General features: G+C 50.8%; 1 protein-coding gene across 3 annotated transcripts in view; it reads left to right on the forward strand.

The window, feature by feature from the left end:
- The window catches only part of Rps6ka2 (ribosomal protein S6 kinase A2), a 276,764-nt gene that overhangs the window by 195,143 nt on the left and 61,108 nt on the right, over positions 1 to 20,513 (forward strand). For all 3 annotated transcript variants that reach the window (XM_041680118.1, XM_041680121.1, XM_041680119.1), the window contains 4 exons: positions 637 to 753; positions 7,862 to 7,943; positions 16,678 to 16,758; positions 18,982 to 19,061. In XM_041680118.1, coding sequence (XP_041536052.1) covers positions 637 to 753; positions 7,862 to 7,943; positions 16,678 to 16,758; positions 18,982 to 19,061 — 360 coding nt within the window. The remainder of the gene's footprint in view (positions 1 to 636; positions 754 to 7,861; positions 7,944 to 16,677; positions 16,759 to 18,981; positions 19,062 to 20,513) is intronic.

Genomic DNA, 20,513 nt, shown 5'->3' on the forward strand with positions numbered 1-20,513 from the left:
ACATTGTCTGCATGTCCACATGGGACCCTCTCCTGGTCTCCTGTGTCGAGTGATGAAGCAAGACCCTCAGGGCACTATTTGGTCCCTGCTCTGCGGCCATATTCCAGCCCCACACAGTAAACTGCAGAGTGGGTACATGGAGAACACATTCAGGTTTCCCCATGGTCCTGGTGAGACACAGTGACAGCAACCTCTGGAGGACAGAAGGCTCACATGTCAGCCATAGGCACCATCTCAGTCCCCACGCTGGAGGCTCACATGCCAGCCATAGGCACCATCTCAATCCCCACACTGGAGACTCACATGCTGGCCATAGGCACCATCTCAGTCCCCACACTGGAGACTCACATGCTGGCCATAGGCACCATCTCAGTTCCCACACTGGAGACTCACATGCTGGGCACCATCTCAGTCCCCATGCTGGAGACTCACATGCCGGCCATAGGCACCATCTCAATCCCCACACTGGAGGCTCACATGCCGGCCATAGGCACCATCTCAGTCCCCACACTGGAGACTCACATGCTGGCCATAGGCACCATCTCATTCCCCACACTGGAGACTCACATGCTGGGTGTTGATGGATTGGGCTGGGGGCTGGCTGTGTTCTAACTGCGTGTCGCTGCTGTCTTGCAGGAAGAGGGTATCGTAAAGGAGATTGACATCAGCAACCATGTGAAGGAAGGCTTCGAGAAGGCCGATCCCTCCCAGTTTGAGCTGCTGAAGGTCTTAGGACAAGGGTCCTACGGAAAGGTGAGTTGGATGGAACGACACTGGTGGACTGGCATCAGAGGCAAAGGCGGTACTGGCTGAGTCTGGCAGGGTTTGGGCATGGCACTGCCCACATTAGCTGAGCCTGTGTACGTCAGAATCATGAGCCATGAAAGCCAGGTCACCTACATTCCCATGCTCATCAGTGGCCTCTTGGCTTGTGGTTATTGCAGAGCGAGCTGGATTATTGCATTTAAGTCATGGAGTCTTGGAAGTTGAAGTCTCAACAGATCTTTCTGAAAAGAGGAGATGAGAGCATAGGAAAATGAGTAAAGGGGTGGAGGTCTGCTCTGGATTGGTCTGCACAGCTGTCACTCAAGAATCAAGTGGGGAGACCTTCCCTGGATTGGCCTATACAGCTGTCACTCATGAATCAGTGAGGCAGGGATTTGGAGTCGGTCTCTTTTCACCTGGGTCAATGACATAGTAGTTTTGCTCTTTGATTCCTCAGTTTCCCCATCTGTAAAATGAAGTAGCTCCCTTATTTATATAATCGTGCCGTGGGTTAAATTAGTCATGAGTCCAAGCTGGCTGTGGCCTGGGAAGGGTTTGTTTGCTGAACCTGCTCATGTCTTTATATCTGCCCCATGGGTCGTGCGATGGTGGCTGATGTCTCTCAGGAGACAGGAAGGTTGGCTCTTCCCTCAGTGTCCCCTCCACACACAGTGTGGTCCTCACTGTGTGCAGCTGGATAGGCAGGAGCTGAGAGCCTGCTAGAGCGAAAAGACCCAAGTTCAGCACGAAGCCAGCGCTTCCTGACGTGTGAGCAGAGCTGTCCTGGCACTGTGGAATAACTGTTCTGGGTTGTATGTGGACATTTGCCAAATCTTGTCAGTCTTCACATGACTGGGCCAGAAAGAGGGTGGGCTCGGTCCAGTCCGACTCAAGTCTTGGAGTGGCTTAGAGCGATCTCATGCAGACCCCATTCATTGACTGTTTATGAGGCAGAATGTCTTCCTTTCCTTTTCTGCATGGGCAAGTGACAAGAAGCCTGCTTACACTCACATATGTTACACGTACATCATGGGGGTTTACAACACGGAAGGAGTGAAGTAAAGATGTTTCTCATGTACACATCTATTGTCTCACAAGGGAGGAGCCTCTTCCTGTGTAGACTCACACCAGCAGCGCCTTCTTTCCCAGAGCACTGCCGAGACAGAAGTGCTGCTGGGGCTATTGACTGGCTCTGCACTGGGTGACGGCTGTTACATTGTGACTGTCACAGCTCCATCCCCACCGAGAAGCACCCGAGTTCCTGGGGAAAGGGAGACAGGACACTTCCCAAGCCCCGCAGGGGTGTATCCGAGGTCCAGGTGTCCAGCCAGTAGTCTGTCTGCGCAAAAACTGCCTGAACCTGAACGCGTCTTGCTCAGGAATGGGGCTTACATTGTACTTCTGATGCCCTGGGTTCAACCCCAGCACAGTGTAAACAGTGTGAAGGAACACCCTTGTAATCTCTGCACTAGCAAAAGCTCGGGGTCTTCCTCAGCAACGTTCTGAGTTCAAGGACAGCCTGGGCTGCGTAAGATCCTGTCTTAAAAAAACAAACAAACAAACAAACAACAACAACAAAAAAAAACCCAGAGTGGAGGAGGAAGTACTTCCCCAGGATCTTCATTCGTCTTATATTTTAACAAGCATTTCTTTGAAATAGCGTTGACGTGGCTCTCACAGTGCCCCTAGTGACAAGTTGCACGCCCCACCTTCTTAGTTCCTAATCTCATCGGACAGGAGAGCAAAGGAATGGAGCTGCGCAGGTACCAGTGGGAGGAGGGAAGAGGGTACAGTGGACGGGTAAGTTCCTGTGGGCATCGCATCCTGGAGCTCTTGCCTTCAGCTCAGTTCCTCCAAGCCCAGTGCCCTGAGGGAAGCAAGGAGACTCGACTGGGACTCTAGAAAGAAGCGAGTTGCCCTGGAGAAGCCACCCGGGTCTTCCTGGGCTCTGCACAGCAGCGAAGGGGATCCCAAATCATGCTGTGTCTGTCCTTGCAGGTTTTCTTTTCCATGAGACCAGCGTGAGGTGCTGACTGGTCTGACTGACCGCCCCACACTCTCTCTGCAGGCAAATCTGCTGTGTATTTATAAACATGGGGCAGGCACATCTCCTTTCTGTGGAAAGGTTCTGGATACTGTGGGTCCCAGGGCTGGTTGACCCCAGCATGGCTGACTCTTGCCCATCCCTTAGCCTACTGTCCGACCTCCTTTGCTTGAGTGATTAAATAAGTGCCCCAATACAAGCAAATGGACAGGGCACCTTCTTTGCCCCTGATGAACTCCTGCTGTGTGCCTCTCTCTGCTTGTGCCGCAGACCAGATGGCTTCTGCAGCAGCAGGTAAGGAACCCCGGAATAGGGAGGCTCTGGCTGGACTTCCTCCCAGGCAGCAGCTGAGCCTCGGCTGCCTTGGGTCCCCACGCCAGAGTATCCCAGAGCTGGAGCTCGGTCCTACAGGTCCTCTGCACCTGGTAACCACAGCTGTGGCTCTGCTGTAGCTGTGTGCAGGGCATGGCCTGAGCAGTCTTTCTGACGCAGCCTCTCCTTGCCAGTGTTGGTTCGCAGATCATCAGCACTGCGATCATCCAGGGGAGTCTGGGCTTAGACAAGAGGAAGGTGAGCAAAGCAGCCTTGGGCTTCAGAAGAGCGACCTAAGTGTAGGAGATGAGGAAGCCTGGTACTGTGTTCAGTGCTGGATGGGGCGTGCAGACAGGCTGCTCCAGAGCCTGTGGCTGTGGTGGGGATCCTCCTGCCTTCTCCAGCCCCCCCCCACCCGACCCACAACACCCCTCTGTTGAGAAATACCAAGGCAGGAGTAGATGCTTTCTCCTTTTTCCCTTAAAATTCCCTGGGGTGTGGTAAATTGTGAGTCCCACATTCTGAGAAATGAGCAAACTGACATTTTAAAAATGTCCTTGCTTTCCTATAATTGAACAGCGGCATTATGAGCGGGGCTCTAAATGCCTTCTTTCGGGGAGATTGTTGCCTGAGAGTCCCCGGAAAGTAGCTCTGCATCTTTGGCCCGGGCCCTGGAGCGTCCTGCAGTTGGAGGTCCCCCAGACTAAGACCATGGTGACAAGGGTGTCACTCATTACAGTGATCCCGAGAGCTCGGGATGGGGCAGGGTGACTGCATCTGGCCTGGGCCACACAGTCGCCTGTGCATTGTTCAGACAGAGGAACAGGTTAGCGCACACCACTGCCAAAGCACCAGAGACACAGCAGCCACATTTGTTAAAATTATCAAAGTTACTTTGGGGCTTTTTTTTTGCATCCAAATAAATGTCTAAATTCCACAGTCCCTCCTCTTATGGTGCGAGAGGTGACCTCTGTCCCGTCCTCTAACTACCTTAGAGAGATTGCTGCACGCAGTTCTAAATCTTGGCATTTAGTAGGAGCGTATTAATAGTGACAGAGTGAAGCTGTTTCTGTGCCTTTAAAGACGCAGAAATCCTGCTTAAAACAGACGAATGTAAGCCTTAGCCACCATCATCAGTGGTCCCGCTTTTAAAGTATGAAAGGCGATCAGGAAAAATGTTTTCAGTGCTCAAAGCCTGAAGCAGGAGGATTGCTATGACTTAGAGGCCAGCCTGGGTTACAGAGTAAGACATTGTCTACCCAAAATTGTAAGCATTTTATACGCAAATATCTGTGTATCAATTGACACTGTCTCACCTAATTCGTAAATGGCACTGCTCAGTGCAGGTGAGGATGTGGTTTTCTGTTTAGATGCTGGCAGGTGGGATGACTGTGTTCTTCATCCATTTGCTACGACTCTGTCTCAGTCCTTTTTGTGTTGCTGTAACTGACTTATCAAAGACTAAAACCTGGACAGAGGCCAGCAAGTCCAAAGATGTGGTGCCGGTGTGCCCACGTATGCGAAGACCCTCCTGATGTCTTGTGATGTGTCACAGGGCTCTGCTAGCCCCTCCCAGCATGGCCGTGTGGAGATTAGAACTACAGCAGGGAACCGGGGCCACACCGTCATGTCATGTATGTTACGTGGCAGAGTATAGGGAGAAGGCAGAGAAAGGCCTGGCAGTCCTACATGTGCACGGGCTGGGGCAGTGAAGGCTTCTCCCTGCGTGGCTATTTTTGCACTCTGCAAATCTTTTTCTTGGGATTTCCGTCTCAGCTGTAATATACAGCATAGAGGGGTTCCTCTGTCTACCAACCAGAGTCCTGTGAACAGTGACCCAGCATAGTCTTTTCCATATGAAGACTCAGCGACCTGGCCATAGGTGACCTGGCCGTGGATGCATGCCTCCCTGACCCCACATACTGCATAAAGCGCCACAGTAGGGGTACAGCCAAAATGTTCTGTGCTGGCTCCTCAGTGCTCAGCTCCCACTGACTCCAGTCTGATGGTAGGCAGGAAAATGCTCTGGTCATGTGGCCAACAGCACAGGCCTTGCTCCAAGCCCCAACCTCCTTTCCAGCTCTTAGCCTAACCTCCCAGTGATCTAATGGACACTGAGCTGCCATGTGCATTGCATCTAGGGCCCACCATCACCACCTAGACTCCTGCCTCCTGCCCCACCTCCTACTTCCTGCCTCCTACCCCCTGCTTCCCCCCACCTCCTGCTTCCTGCCTCTTACCCCTGTCTCCTGCCCCCTGCCTCCTGCAGATAGATGCTGCCAGTTTCAGGAGCAGGCTGGAGTTATTTTAGATGGTATCAGATGGAAGAGGCCTTTCAGACTGCAGGGACTTAGCATTTAGGCACTAATGCATTGTGTCTTCAGAAAAGTCTCTTATTCCCATCACTGTTGTCTCATTTCTATCCGCTTATTGGTAGAAATGAACCCACACTGGCACCCTGGGCTCATTCCCTACACCAAGGAGGTGACCTTGACCCAAATGGCATTGCTTAGAACAAGAGCCCCTCCATCTGCAGTAACTTCTAGGGATGTGCAGGACCACAGGGATCTCAAGATCCTGTGTGTGTGTGTGGGGGGGGGGTCTGGCGCCTCAAATCTAGAATGGGAGTTGGTACATATAAGACTGAGCCCCAGGCTCTCTCTTGGGTCTGTACCATAGGTGTGTTCATCCAGCCATGGAGATGTGTACACGCATGCACATGGATGTCCCACACATCTAAACAATCAGAGCCATTCCCTGTGATGGTGTGTCCTCATGACTTCCCAAGACCCTGTGTGCTCCTGGAAATACTCATCGCCACACAAGACAGGGCTCTTCCCCTTTCTGGCACTTTTGCCATCTGGCAGAGAGCATGGTGTTTTCCTGTGGACACCAGATGCTCTCCCCTGTTGAGGGGCGTGGTTGCAGTACTGACACTGGCCAGGGGGAATGAGGTACACATGATGGAGAAGTGGGGCTGACACTCCATCTGTGAATGTGGGTCCTGGGCTTGAACAGTGTGTCGCTCCGCTTCCTCTTTGCTTGTGCAGATGGAATAGATGATGTCAGATTGTCCCTGGCACTGAAAGGCCCGCTCTGCACTGTGCAGGGTCCTGAGCACCGTCTCTGTCTGTGATAGAGAACCAGGAGAGTGAGGAGTGACCTGCCATATGGCTAGGGGAACCTGCAGCCCTAATGTGACTGATGTAACACGTAGAGGCTCATGATGGTGCTATGACCTCGGCCAGTGGGGGCTAACTGGGGTTGTGCAGAGCTAGAATACCTCAAAGTGCATGCAGGAGGGCTGGGTGTGAGGGAAGCCTTTGGGAAGGAGAAGTGCCACAGATCCATGCATCCAAGGACAGCTGCCTCTGCTCACAACTGCAGCACAGCCCCGGGTGCCGCTGTGGGCTCTGTTACCAATCGGATCTTACAGTGGGGAGCCCTTTAGGAAAGCCACGCTTTCTTCATTTGTGTGGAACATTCCTTTTCATACTCAGCAGTTTTCTTCATTAATATTTTTTTTAAAAATTAGTAATATTGCCTTAAGCTCAGCCTCTCTCAGGTATCTTTTGTTGATTTATTCCATGTGTCAGAAGTGTCTCAGAGAATGTTAAATATCCACACGAATGTGCTTAAGAGCCAGCAACTAAAAACAAAATAACTGTGGGTGAGCTTCTGCTGCCCACAGCTAGAATCTTGTCCTGGCTGGTTTTATGTCAACTTGACACAAACTAGAATTTGTCTTAAAGGAGGGAACTTCAACTGAGAGAATATCTCCAAAAGATTTAGCTGTAGGGCATTTTCTTAATTAGTGATCAGGTAGGGATCACCATGGGCTGGGCCACCCCCGGTCAGGTGGTTCTGGCTTCTCTAAGAAAGCAGGCTGAGAAAGCAGCCCTCCATGGCCTCTGCATCAGCTCCTGCCTCCAGGTTCCTGCCCCGCTCGAGTTCCTGTCCCGACTTTCTTTGATGGTGAACAGATGTGGAAGTGTAAGCTAATAAACCCTTTCCTCCCCGACTTGCTTTGGTCATGGTGTCCGTCACAGCAATAGTAACCCTAAGACAGATTTGGGTAAGGAGAGTTCAGGTAAGAGTAGCCAGCAAATCTGGCGCAGTCTGTGATGTGTGCGTCTCTCTTTCGGTTCCAAATGAAAGTTAGTGGTACCCAAACCGGAGGCAGGACAATGCTCACCACAGAGCTGCAGCTGGTAGATGAAGCATCTTTTGGAAGCGTAGATACTGGAGATGGCCCATGTTTCCTATAGCGAATCCATGATCAGATCCTTCATTTGGGATAGCGTCCTGTGTCATCCCTGCTGTTGTGATGGCGTACTCTGTCTGACAAAAGCATCTTAGAGGAGAGTGGATTTATTCCAGCTCAGAATTCCACAGTCTGGTACCATAAGGCAGTCACAGCAGCAGGGGCTTGAGATTGCTGGTCACATCACATCCGCAGTCAGGAGCAGAGGGAAATTTGTCTGTGAGTGCCCTCTTGTTAGCTTGCTAGCTTGTACGCGTCTCTATTTCTCCACTCTCATGCAGTTCAGCACCCCTGCCTATGGCTGTGCCACCCATTGTGGGCTGGGTCTGCACAGCCCACCATAGACAGTCGCACAGGTAGGCCAGTGTTGACAGTCCTTCAGGGGTCTCTTCCCCGGTGAGTCTAGGGTGAGTCTAGGCTGTGTCCAGTTACAAAGCTAACAATCACGGAAAGCCAGTGTGTTTTCTGCTCCTCAGGTGTTCTTGGTGAGGAAGGTCACAGGCTCCGATGCTGGTCAGCTCTATGCCATGAAGGTCCTGAAGAAAGCCACCTTGAAAGGTAAGGGTCCTGGGAGGGGCCAGTTCCTTCTGAGACACCTCGGCAGTCTTCCCTGGGCAATCTGAGGACATAATGGCTTTACTCAGTCTTCGTGGTTTCAGGAACCCCAGGGGAGGGCACCGGGCACCACTCTGGGCAATAAGCTGCCAGCATTTCTTGGGTGTTGTTGCCATCCCTGCAAAGTTTGTTCGGCTTTCAGAGGGAGCTCGCTGCATAAGTAGCATCTGCACATGCTCTGCTGCAGAGAGCCATGCGGGAAAAGAGCAGCGGGAAGGAAGCCATTTGTTCCGACTGTGTGGCTCCACGGCAGACCGCCACCGCCTGCCACACCGGGTTGCTCAGTTTCCCAGGAAGCTCGATGCACAAACGTGCTATGCTCCTTAGTGGCCCCAGTGGCCGGGGATACGCAGCCTCCGGTGTGCCCATCCTCCCAGTGAGGCGTAAGCATTAAACCCCAGGGCCTGTCGAATCCCAGACTCGGTCTCACTCCGGCCAGCCTTGCTCTGATCCTTCCTCTTCATCCTGTTGTAGCCGGGGGAGGATCCAGGCCTCTGACCAGCACGAAATTCACACCAGCACAGACACATGATCCGACTTCTTAGAGATGGGTGCTGGCCTCACAGAGGTGGAGCCCTGAGTGAGGGAAGCCCGTGCTTAGATTCCTGGGGGGCTGGGAGACTCAACAGATGTCAGGGGGCACTTGGATTTGTGGGTCTTGTAACATACTGTCCTTGGCAGCAGAGAACTCCAAAGAATGTGTTGTTCTGAGCCTTCAACTCACTTGCTGTCTGTCTAGCTGGGGAGATAAAGTTTATGGTTTCACGGCACAGATAGCCGGTTTCATAGGGTGACAGATGCATGGACGAAGTGTCTGTAGATTGCAAACGTCTTGTATACAGGCAGGAAGAATTGTCTCAAGGGAGACGGCTTTTATGTTGAACAGGTGTGTAAGATCCCAGGCCTGACTTTAGAATGGGTGACCTTTCTTCCACAAAAGAGATGAATTATGTTGTAGGTGGTCAGAAAATGTAAATATTGACCACTTCTGACAGCCTGGGCATGATCTGTCATCTTAGTACGCCTAGGGAAGGCCATTGTCAACATGAGCAAGTGGCTCACGGATTCGTGGGAGTGAACCTGAGATGTGGCTTCTCCCAGGTCGTTCAAATCCACCACCAAAGGCATATTTCTCAGAGCCAGCATAATCTTACGGGTGGTATTATGTTGTTATAGCTGGTTATCAATTGAACATGGTGAGACTGCCCAAAATTCTTCACAAAAATGTTATACAGTAATTCCTTTTGGCCAAGAAAGTATATGGGAAACAACTCCAGCATTTAATAAGATAAACTTTACTAGGATTGTCTCAGAGAAACGGACATTACATTAAGATCATCGGAAAGTCCTCAAAATAAACTGCTGCTGCGGTTCTTCAGCGTTAAAGCACGTCGTCCTGTGAGCCGGCTGTTCCACAGAGACAGCAGTACTGTCCCCTAACCACAGCCTTGAGCACAAACGCCAGTGTGATCTTTAGTATGTCGTCACCACCATTACCTGAAGAGCCACACCCCAGTGTCTATACAGACGTTTCCAGAGAGGTCCAGTTGAGGTGATCATCCTGGGTGTGGTGACACCGACCCATGGGCCAAATATAACACGGGAAACGGAAGCTGTGCCCCAGCGTTCACCACGCTCCGCATCCCAGTTTGTGAACACAGCATGAGCAGCTGCCTCCTGCTCCTGTCGTCATCCTTCCCGTCCATGGTGGACTCTTCACTCCAACTGTCAACCCTTTCTCCTGGAGACCCCTATCCTCCAGCATTTTATCATCTCATCCCATAGTAGTCATCATGTGGCCTGTCTGCATGGCACTTCTTGGCCTTGAGAATAAAAATGAGACACCCATGCCTCACCATGGACAGACATGCAGACGGTACTGAGGAGAGGAAGGACGACCCCAAGTTCGTATCTGGTGCTTCTGCTCTCTGGACATTGAGGGCAGACTGGCTGACCTGGTTTTGCCAACTTGGTACAAGCTAGAGGTGTGTGAGGAGGGAACCTCAACTGAGAAAATGCCCTTGCCAGTTTGGTCTGTAGGCAAGTTTATGGGGGCATTCTCCTGGTAATGACCAATGTATGAGGGTCCAGCCCATTGGGGTTGGTGCCACCCCTGGGGAGATGGTCTTGGGTTGTCTGAGAAAACAGGCTGAGCAAGCCTTGAGGAGCAAAGCAGTAACCAGCACTCCTCGGTGGATTTACCTCAGTTCCTGTCTGCAGGCTCCTGCCTTCACTTCCTGTCCTGGTTTCCTTCAGTGATGGAATACCATCTGCTTGTGTAAGCCAAATAATTGTTTTCCTTCCAAAGTCCCTTTTGGTCTTACCGCAGCCATAGGAACTAACAGGACACTGTCCCTCAGAGGCAGCCTGTGCAGTTTCAGAGGTTCAGTCCATTATCATCATGGCAGGGAGCATGGCGGCATGCAGGCAGACATGGTGTTGGCTACATCTTGATCAGAAGGCAACAAGAATTGGACTCCTTGCACTGGGACATAGTTTGGGCATTATTGAAGACTCAAAACCCACTCCACAGTGACACACTTCTTCCAATAAGGCCACCCCTACTCCAACAAAGTCATGCCTCCCAATAGTGCCACTCCCTATGAGCATATAGGAGCCAACCACGTTCAGACTACCCCGGGTGTCTTATAGTGTTTAAAAACAAGTACTCTAGAACAGTGAGTAATCACTTACATATTGTGAAGATGAGCCATGTAGGCAAAAAGGACTGGGAAAAATCCCATCCCCCCTGTGCTCTTCTGAAGTCTGCTAATACCAAACACGGTTTTACGTTTTATATTATTTCAGCTTTCTATAACAGGCTATCACTGAGGAATAGATTTACCCCCAGAAATCCAATAGTGTCTCTTAAGAGGAAATGGAGGCTCCTCAGTTACCATAAGACACGGTGATGCATGACGTGGGGGTAGAGCGAACCCCTGGCCTCCCGTGTACTCCCACTGGAACCCGCCTCCCCCAACACATCTGCACTTTCTCACAACTGGAAGAAGAGAATCTACACAAAGGAACGTTCAAATTCGTTTTGTTTCCAACTTCTCTGCATCCTGTTATCCTGAGTTACTCAGATACCAGTTCCTTCCCGTCTCCACCACGGCCCCAGCTTTGGAGAGAGAAAGTTTGTGTGTGACGCCCACGGTGTGCCCTCCTCTTGCCAATCACTAGCTCCACAAGGACAGTCGCAGAGGGAACTGGAACTCATCTGAAGAGCGAAGTCATTCTGAGAAGGAAACGAGAAGGGGCAGGCGCTTGCGGAAACAGTTTTGAAACTTCAGACTTTTCTCTATGTGCAGTGGCGGCCGTGTGCAGGGGGAGGACTGTTGTCAGCGGGAGTCCTCGTGGCTTGACAAGGAGGATGGCAGTTCTCATGGCTCTATTTTGCCTTCACGTGTGGAATGCCAGGCACAGCCCCCTTTTTTCATTTCAAAGGTGACAAGCCATTTCTAAAGGAATGTCAACTGTGCCGAAGCCGGAAGAGAAAAGAACTAGCAGGTGTGTGCCCTTGCCGCCACCCCAGATCGGGTCCCATCGTCCCAGTTCAATCCCCCAACTTCGTGACAGGATGCTGCTACTTACAGACTTCGATAGTTTCTTGTGTTCTTGAACTTGGCACAGTTTTGTGAAAGAATGAAATGACTGTGGGCAACAGTTTCGTGTTATGTGCTTGAAATATAGGGAACCCTGGAGTGCGGTGTCCTGCTCAGTGATGGAGGGGTTGACGGAGGGAATGCTCTGCCCACTAACCTGTTCCCATGAGCCCCAACATTAAGTGGGTCTGAACTCTTCTGTGCAGTCCATGAGCTAGCAAGAGGGTGCCTTTACTGCCATGAGAGATGTCCTTATTGATTGGGACAGTGGCCTTCTAGTATATCACCCTGCTGCAGGTGCCTGGGGCTTCATGGAAGGTCTTAAACTTCCCTTCTGCCTCTCTTCGTGGCAATGTGGAGATTCCTTTGCACATAGTTCAGATTAGGAAACCAGGCTTGGAGGCACAGCCAGCTCTGACTCCCCTGGCTATGCCACCTGGGAAGCCTCTCCTGGTCCCATGCCCACTGAGCTAAGGCAGGGCTGGAGGTGGGTTCTCCAGCACCGATGGTTTGACAGCAGTCTCAGTGTATTGGAGTGTCACCAGCACATACACCTTCCAGATGCTTCTCTGTCCTTTTCTTCGTGGGAATCAACTGGTCTGGATTTGGCCCAGGAACACAAAATGGCAGCAGCCCTCACTTCAATCCGTTGTCCAGAGTGCCGTCTGCTTAGGAGAATGCTGTCCGGGTCAAGCTGTGCTCCTGCCGTGGATGACCTGAAGCAGTTAGTGGCTGTGATTAGGACTCATGGTGACTTGTCCCACAGGCGGTGCACAGCTCCTGTTCCTGCAGCCGTCCCTCTAGTGTGGCGTTCCTTTGCAGGGCTAATTCGACAGCGTGCTTACCTGTGTTTTCAGACCTAGCTTGTAGTCGTTTTCCCTGGAGGTCAATGCTCTCTTCCTGAAGGTCATACATTCTCTTCTAAGAAGGAAACTGTGTTCTCTGATTGTGAAGGACAATAGGGCCCTCTGGCCCACTCTCTGAGCCGGCAAAGCAGCCTACAGACAGCCAGCTTTGACTCTTGGTGGCTGACTGGTGGGTCTTTGGGAAGCGTGGACTGGAGTGACAGGAGGGAAAGGGTCACGGACACGGTTTTGTCAGCAGAGCCTGCTGCCGTGAGATAAGAGCACTGACTCATAGCTCCACAGACACACATGCCTGTAGGACTCTAGTGACCGGTGCAGGCACGCACTGATGGCTCTTGTGTCGTTTGCAACATCTTGACATTGTCCCTGGCTGGAGCTGGTTCCAGCCGGCAGAGTGTTCTTTTCAGCTCTTCTGTGTTTGTTTCTGTCTTAGCTGAGGTGCTTCGTTAGAAACATTGACTCATTCAGAGACGCAGCTTCAGCGGCTGCCTGCATCTGAACAGATTGTCTTTCTAAGCTAACTCGTTTATGCCGTTCAATTCCCTTTTGAGTGATTTCAGATTCCGGGGAGGGCGGGTAGGGGGTATGTGAGGAACACTCCAAACACGGGTTTTAAGTGCCCTTTTTTCAGCATGAGGGGACTGAGGCCAACGCAGCAAGGGTCCCCAAACTACATTATGCAGGGATGTCAGAAGCCAGGATTCTGTGTCCTCCTCACTCCCAGCATTTCGGCCTCCCTCCATCTCCTCGTCAGGGAACCATCTGCTGACTTGTTGTGCTTCAAGTATTTACTCTGTCAGGGGTTTCTTCTCCCGATGAGCTATCCTGATGAAAAGCAGAATGAGAAAAACCCCCTTGTATGCCTTCAGCTCTCATCCCCCTGCCAAACCAAACCTCAGCCCTATGGTTCTTATGTGGCAAGCACCTTCTTTGCAGAAGACTTTGACTGGTTGTTGATCTACCCGTCTGTGTACCCTGGAGTCCATCGTGTGTTGTTGACAGGGTTGCCCTTATGGACATACAGATGTGTAAATGTAAGGACTAGACCCTGCTCCGTGCCCACCGTCTTCAGCGTCTGCACAGTGTGAACCGAGAAGCGGGAAGAACTTCTGGAAGGAGTGACTTTAACCGTCATGTCATTGAGACAGTTCCATGTGAAGAAACAAAGAGCAGGTCTTGGGGAATTAGGCCTGGTTAGGCAGCCCACGCGGTCACCTTGATTATCTGTGGTTTCTTCTCTTCTTGAGCAGGGGCTAATTTTCTGCAAAATGTTTTGACTCCCAAATATCTAGGAACTCTGCTGCTCACAGACCATTTTCTGTCACGAAAGAAACTTCTAAAGCTGGAGACTTCCTTCTTCACCTGGGAGACAGGTGGCTGAACCTTGTTTTTTGTTCAAACTGAGCAAGCTCAAGGACATTGAGGATGGCTAGCGGTTTTTCAGACTGCGGTTACCTGGTTTGAGGCCATGGTGAGATGGTGGAGAGATAGTCACCTTTCTCTGCCACTGTGATTCACCAGGTCATGGAGTGGGAACTTTCCCATAGGGAAGAGGCACGAGAAATGAGAGCCAGTATACGTTCTGCTGGGACAAATGGCCTAGGTGCAAGAAGGCTGGCCAGGCACTACTGAGGCAATAGGAAAATCAGCCCTGGCCCAGCATATAAAGAGAGAGGGACCCCAGTCCCATAGCAGCTGGCCTTGAGCTCCCGGCTGCAGAAATGATTTTCCCTTTGGATGCTAATTTGATTGATGCCAAAGGGTTTCTCAGAGTTAGAGCCTGTGTTCACGACCAGTGTCTCCTCTAATCTCTTATTTTGAAAGAATATCCATTCTTCCCTGCAGTCTTTATTAACCGCCGGCAGCTGTATTTTTCACAGAATAAACAGGTTTCAGGTTGGTTTTGATCAGCTCCCCGAAACTCTTCCGTATTTCTGTCTGCCTTAATCTGTGTCTTGGAGCCGAGAAGACAGAGAAACTCCACACCTACCCTCTTCTTCTTCCGCCATTGGTGATTTTCCCCTTGAAGCCATGGTCAGTGGAGTCTCCAGGGTACCACAAGCAGAGTCAGAGTGTTGAAGAAGGTGCTGTCAACCTGGCATAGGCAAGCACCCTTCTTTTTATCTGGAGAGTATTTCTCCAAGAGCGAACAGATGAAATATTTTTTATTTAATTAAAATAATAGACTTGGAAAATGTGAAGGAAGAGGGTTCAGATCAAGTCCACCCTGGGCTCCATAGCAAGACCCTTGCAGAGAAAATGACCTTTGCAGAGAAAAGCTTGCAAAAGTCATTCCAAAGACATGACTGGGCATGGACTTCTCTTGTGGACTCCAGGAAGAGTGAGGTCTCCTAGGGTCTAATGATCCTTCACTGCCCTCACGTGTCTGTGTGAGCATCTTCTACCCTCACCCTGGTGGGTGGTCTGGAGCTGCTCAGTGTTGAGCAGCGTGCTTCTTTCATGCTCTGGATTGCTCTGTCTTCTGTCACTTTTTGTGCTTGCTGCTCCCCACAATGGTGCATCCTCTCGAAATCCTGGCAAATCCTGGTACAGGACAGCAATACCCCATACTGTGTACACCACGTGTGTATCATGTCCTCCTTGGGGCAGAGCACTGCTCTGTCGTGCCTACACCATGTGTGTATCACATTTTGTCTGTCCATCTCTTGGTGGCTGCTAAGTAGTGCTGATGCGAACATGGCCGCACAGATATCTAAGTCACCGCTTTCTGATCTTGTGAATAGATACCTAGAAACAGAGCTGCTAGGTTACATGGTCACTCTGCGCTTACCTGCTCCACAATGACTGTACCATGTTACATTCCTAGCATTACACGTGGGTTCCAGTTTCTCCACATCCGCCAGCATTGGTCATAGTCCACTTTTTATCATTACACCATCCCGGGGCAAGGGTTTTTTTAATAACACGTTTGGCATGTGTGCTACCATTCCAATAGTGATGAGCAGTGTAGTAGGATGCTCTTGTCACTGCAGGCATTCCAGATGTTCAGCCCTCACTCAGAGAGGTCGTAGGAGGTCACGCGGACCTGGGCATACCAGGTACCCTGTGAAGTCTGAGCGTTGCTCTTCTTCTCAAGTGGTTGTCAATCTCTGTTCTGTTCATTTGTTTTGCCTCAGAACTAATTATGTCTGTATTCCAGATGGCTGAATGTGAGACAGTTGGGAACACTGAAAAGAATGTTGTACTACACACACACACACACACACACACACCCTCTACCTCCTTGGTCCACAGTCATCCTGATAGGGAGAGAAAGAGTTCGCCCCTTATTTCCTCTTGCATCAGAAATGGAAAAAGTATCATTTTGGAACTTGGAATGCTTCAGCGAGGACCCTAAATGAATGTTAACGCCATTGAGTGAGAGTTAGGGATTGCACAGGTCACCAGGTGCAAGGTGTCCCTCCCTGGGTTGCCCTCCCTTACAAGAGGGGTACCAGATCTTGACCTGGAAAGCTGAGTCCTTGCCAGCTCCTCCTCTCCCTCACCCAGCATCACCTGGAAAGGGTCAGCCCCACAGGCTCTTCCCGATCCCAGAAGGTTAAGGTAGAGGCCTTTTCTGCCACCAAAAGTGTCTAACTGCAATCCTGTAGAGACACCAGACCTGATCTCAATCTGTGAGAAATACAAGTTAGAGGAAGCAGCTGATCTCCAGTCAGAAAGACCTCGATGTGGACCATTCTACAAGAAAGCTGGCCTGGACTTAGTAAAAAGTTGGGGGCAGGAGGAAGATTGTTCTCTTCTGGATGCAAATCAAATACAACCATAGCTACCAACACAATAAGGAAGTAGCCCTTGACTAGACCCAAGGCTGAGGAAGCAAGCTGCAGATGATGGGCGGGAGGGGCCTGGAGGCCAGAGACACCACAGGATGACGGGACACTTGAGTCAGCGAGGAGCACTTCTTAATCCTAAGGCGTACGAGTCGATTCTCCTACAAAGAGAATGTCATGGTGTCTACGATATATGTTCAGTGTTTCTGGTGTAAAGAAAAAGAGCTAGGAACAAGGAAGCAAGTGTGTCCACATGTGTGTATTCCTTAGACCTAGGCACAGGTGAGGGTGGCCATGCCCCTGCTCCACATTTCCACGAGTGTGTGGCTGGCTCTGCACTGACTCGTCTGCTGTTGGGTATCGGGGCCCCCAACTCTCCGCCTGCATTCTGAAAGCCTTTGTTTTTGTCGTGCAGTGCGGGACCGGGTCAGGTCTAAGATGGAGAGAGACATCCTGGCGGAAGTCAATCACCCGTTCATCGTCAAGCTGCATTATGGTAAGGGCAGCAGGTGTGGTATGCTTTGATCCCTAGGGTGGTGTCTTTGATCACAGGAGACCGTGATGATAATAACTGCTGCAAAAGAAGCCGATCTTGTGTCAGAATCCTGTCTCATGCGGAGACAACGGTCCCTTAAATCCCCACTCTTCAGTCTCTTTCCTGTCTGTTTCTCCTGAAAGAGCAAGATGCCCTTTTTCATCCCAAAGACTGTGAGGTGGGGCTGCCCATCATGGTGACGTCACCACGGCTAAGCTGGTACAAGGGCCTCCACCGTGGTGAGACACGATGGCACACCCAGTGGTGTTCAGGATAGGGTGTGTTGCTCACCAACCCTGACCTTCAAGGTGGATGAAGAGAGGGAGGGCCAAGGAGTGACCCTCAGACTGCCGCTCGGGGAAGGTGGTTGTCTCAGGCTCTCGAGGCTGGAGGGAAGGCCATGCAGTGACCCTCAGACTGCCACTTGGGGAAGGCAGTTGTCTTAGGCTCTCGAGGCTCTGAGCAAAGCCTACCTCTCTACCCAACACCAGTTCTCTGCCTTTGCATCTCATTTGAGGAGCAGCAGGAAGAATCCAGAAGTTGGTTCCTCAGCCGTGTCCCCCACATCACACTTTGCTTGTTAAGGGGTTCATATGAATAGAGGTCACAGAAGAACCACAGCACAGTCAGAGGTTCCTAGAAACAGGAAGCAAAGGCATGAATGCCCTGGGGTGAAATGGAGAGACTTCCAGAGACCAAGAACAGTTCAGGCCTGTCTTGAGTCACACGGTGTACCCTTCTCAGAAAGAACAAAAGCTGGCTCCTCTGTGGGCTGAGGAGCGGGGTGGGACCCTCAGCCTTCCCAGCCATGGCAGCTGTGGTTAGAGCCGCACCCTCTGCTGGCAGCAGTAAGGCAGGAAAGCCTCCCCCCTCCACTCCTGTACAGTTCTAGCTGCTGGTGGGCTGTGGTCAGAGCAAAACCTGGAGCTGCCATCTGCAGTGTTTCATTTTTTAAAACCGAGCAAGCCCTTATTTACTGAGTGCTTCTCAAATCTGCATGTCATCCCTACTCGGGCCGTGCTAATCTTCTCAGGATCGTACAGTTCCAGGCTGTGTGCTAGGGGTCAGGCTGTTTTCACCAGGAAGTTAAAAACTGGACGTCTTACACAGACTTTTCAACAGCTGTTCTACATTGCTTCTGTTTCCACTGCCCCTCAAGGCCCACACTGCACACACTGCAGTCCACTTAGCCCCCACAAAGGGTCTTCCAGTTAGCAACTGTGTTTCTAAATGCCAGCATTTATAATGGTTCCGGAACTTTTAGAAATGAAATAAAAAATTTCGGACCTGGCACCCTGTGTGTAGAACCTGATGAGAAGTGATAGATGCTTCCTAATGTTGGCCTGACCATCATGATTGCTGACCCTCTCTGACATTGACCTGGCCACCAGTGCTGGCAGACTCTCCCTGGTACCAAGCTGATGATCACAGCAGTAATAACGGGACTCTGTTCTCTAGGTCTTTATGTGCTCAGTTGCCCCTTGCTCCGAGGTGTGCCTTTGGTACATTTTGGGTGTGAGCTGTGTAGACTGTGGAGTCGCTACCGATAACTTCATGTTGTGCATGACATAGACAGGCAGACAAAGCCGTCCTCCACATTACTGGCGTGGAGAGGGTCTTTAACGGTCATCTTGGGCCCTGGGTAGAGGAATGCACTTCTACAGGAGAGAACTGAGGTGTGCCTCCTGCTTATCAGAACCGTCTCCCATCAATGTTTCAGCGAGTTTCTGCCCGTGACAGCCTCCGTGAGCAAAGCCTACTCAGTAATGCCAGCGGTAGACACACACTTGAACAAAGACTTTCCTCTCTCTGCGTCCCTCAGTCACTCTGTGACTAGAAGGGATAAGGACGGAGGAGAAGGATAAAGGAAGTTCTAAAGCCCAACAAAGTGAGGGACACTGAACCTAGCCCCCTCCCCTTCTGCTGGGCCCTGTCTCAGTGGTCAGCGATGTCCGTCTGAATGAATGGCAGCTCTCCAGGCTCACAGCCTTGTTGAACTGCAGAGACGCTGGGCTTTGGGAAGAACAGAGATTCAGGGTCAGAGGGAAGAGTGATCAACCCCGTGTCTCCTCCCACAGTCTTGTTGAACTGCTGAGACACTGGGCTTTGGGAAGAACGGAGATTCAGGGTCAGAGGGAACAGTGTTGGCTGGTGAAGTGCTCAACCCCATATCTCTTCCCACAGCCTTTCAGACCGAAGGCAAGCTCTACCTGATTCTGGATTTCCTGCGGGGAGGGGACCTCTTTACCAGGCTTTCCAAAGAGGTAAGTGACCCTGCAGCTCATGGTGATTTTCTGTCTTGGAAAACAGGAAGGGAAGAGCATCTTGGGGATGGGTGTGTGAGATAAGTGTATGCTGAGTGATGTGGACATTTAGTGTGTGTAATGTGCCGTGTGTGGCGTTTGGCCTGTGTGATGTGAAGTGTGTGGTAGATGATGTCCTATGAATGTGTGTGCACCAGCTATGGCTACACACACCCATAGCCCAGCATTCAGGAAATTGAAGCAGGATTTGGACTTCACTACCAGCCTGAGCTGCAGAGTAAGATCTGCACGGCTGCATCAGCAAACCTTCTAACACGGTTTGTGGTACCATTTGGGGAAGACGGCATTTAATGGCATCTCACTTCCCATCCTGGGAAGGCACAGTTAACACCATGTGGACCTCCCCCTGGATAGTAGTCTCTGTGTGTCTGTTTTGGAACATCTTGTCAGGTCTTTTCTCACTGGATGAGCCTCATTCGTGTCTAGCTGCAGAGTTAATTCTGTGTACCAATACTTCAAGGAGAACTCTCCAGAACTGTACTGTGAAGGTACTATGTCTATCCTGACTTGAGGGGCACGGAGCCAGCTTTGTAGGATAAGGAAATCCAGAATTCTGTCTACAGCAGCAACATTCTTGTCTTCTCATTTGAATGATTCCAGAAGGCTCAGTACAAAGAATAAGAGTCCAGCAGCATGCTGATGGGATGTGCCTCACGTTTTCCCCACAGAGTACTTTTTTGTTGCCTGTGATGGTGGTGTTCAAATCGTCCCCTTTCCCTCCACCTTCCCAGGCTTTCAGGAGAGTCTACACTGTGCCTTGCTTAGACAACTAGCAGATCAAGGTGGAGCGTGTGGCCAGACGGGAGAGGGCTCCTAGAGATTGGAGCTATTCTCCCTTTGTGTCCCGGAGGTCCCTGGAGCAATGGCACATGTAGGGGGAATTCTGGACTCTGATGATGGGACCCTCTACTTCTCTTAGCTAAGAAACCCAGACCTGTGGTCTTCTTTTGTTCACTATCTGATGAGATAGCCTGTAGCTGGGCTTCTTGATCAAAAGCCCTGTACCTTCTTACAATGGGACATATAGATTATTATTGCAGAGGGATAAAGTGGCCACATCTGGGTGCAGGGGTTCTTTGGGAGTTGGGGGGGGTGGCCGCTTAAAAGGCCTTTTCCTGGCCTCTCTCCTTCAGCAGAGCACTGGACAGAAGTCTGTGTGTATGTGGCCACCATGATTGATTTCAAGGACTCACCTGTGGGCAGTAGATTAAAAATGGGTTTGGGGACTCTGCAATATGTACCCTGAGGTGTAGGAAAGCAGAAAGAGATGATAACTCTGTGTATTAGGTGAATCCAATCATGAAGGGGAACTTGGAACGTGGTGGGATTTGACTGTAAAACCTACTGGATGCATTAACTGGTGTCAATGCATTCAGAAAAGAAACCAGCAAG

This window comes from Microtus oregoni, unplaced genomic scaffold, assembly GCF_018167655.1.
Source record: "Microtus oregoni isolate MIOR12 unplaced genomic scaffold, Mior012 000033F_ref0000390, whole genome shotgun sequence".
Lineage (NCBI taxonomy): Eukaryota > Metazoa > Chordata > Mammalia > Rodentia > Cricetidae > Microtus > Microtus oregoni.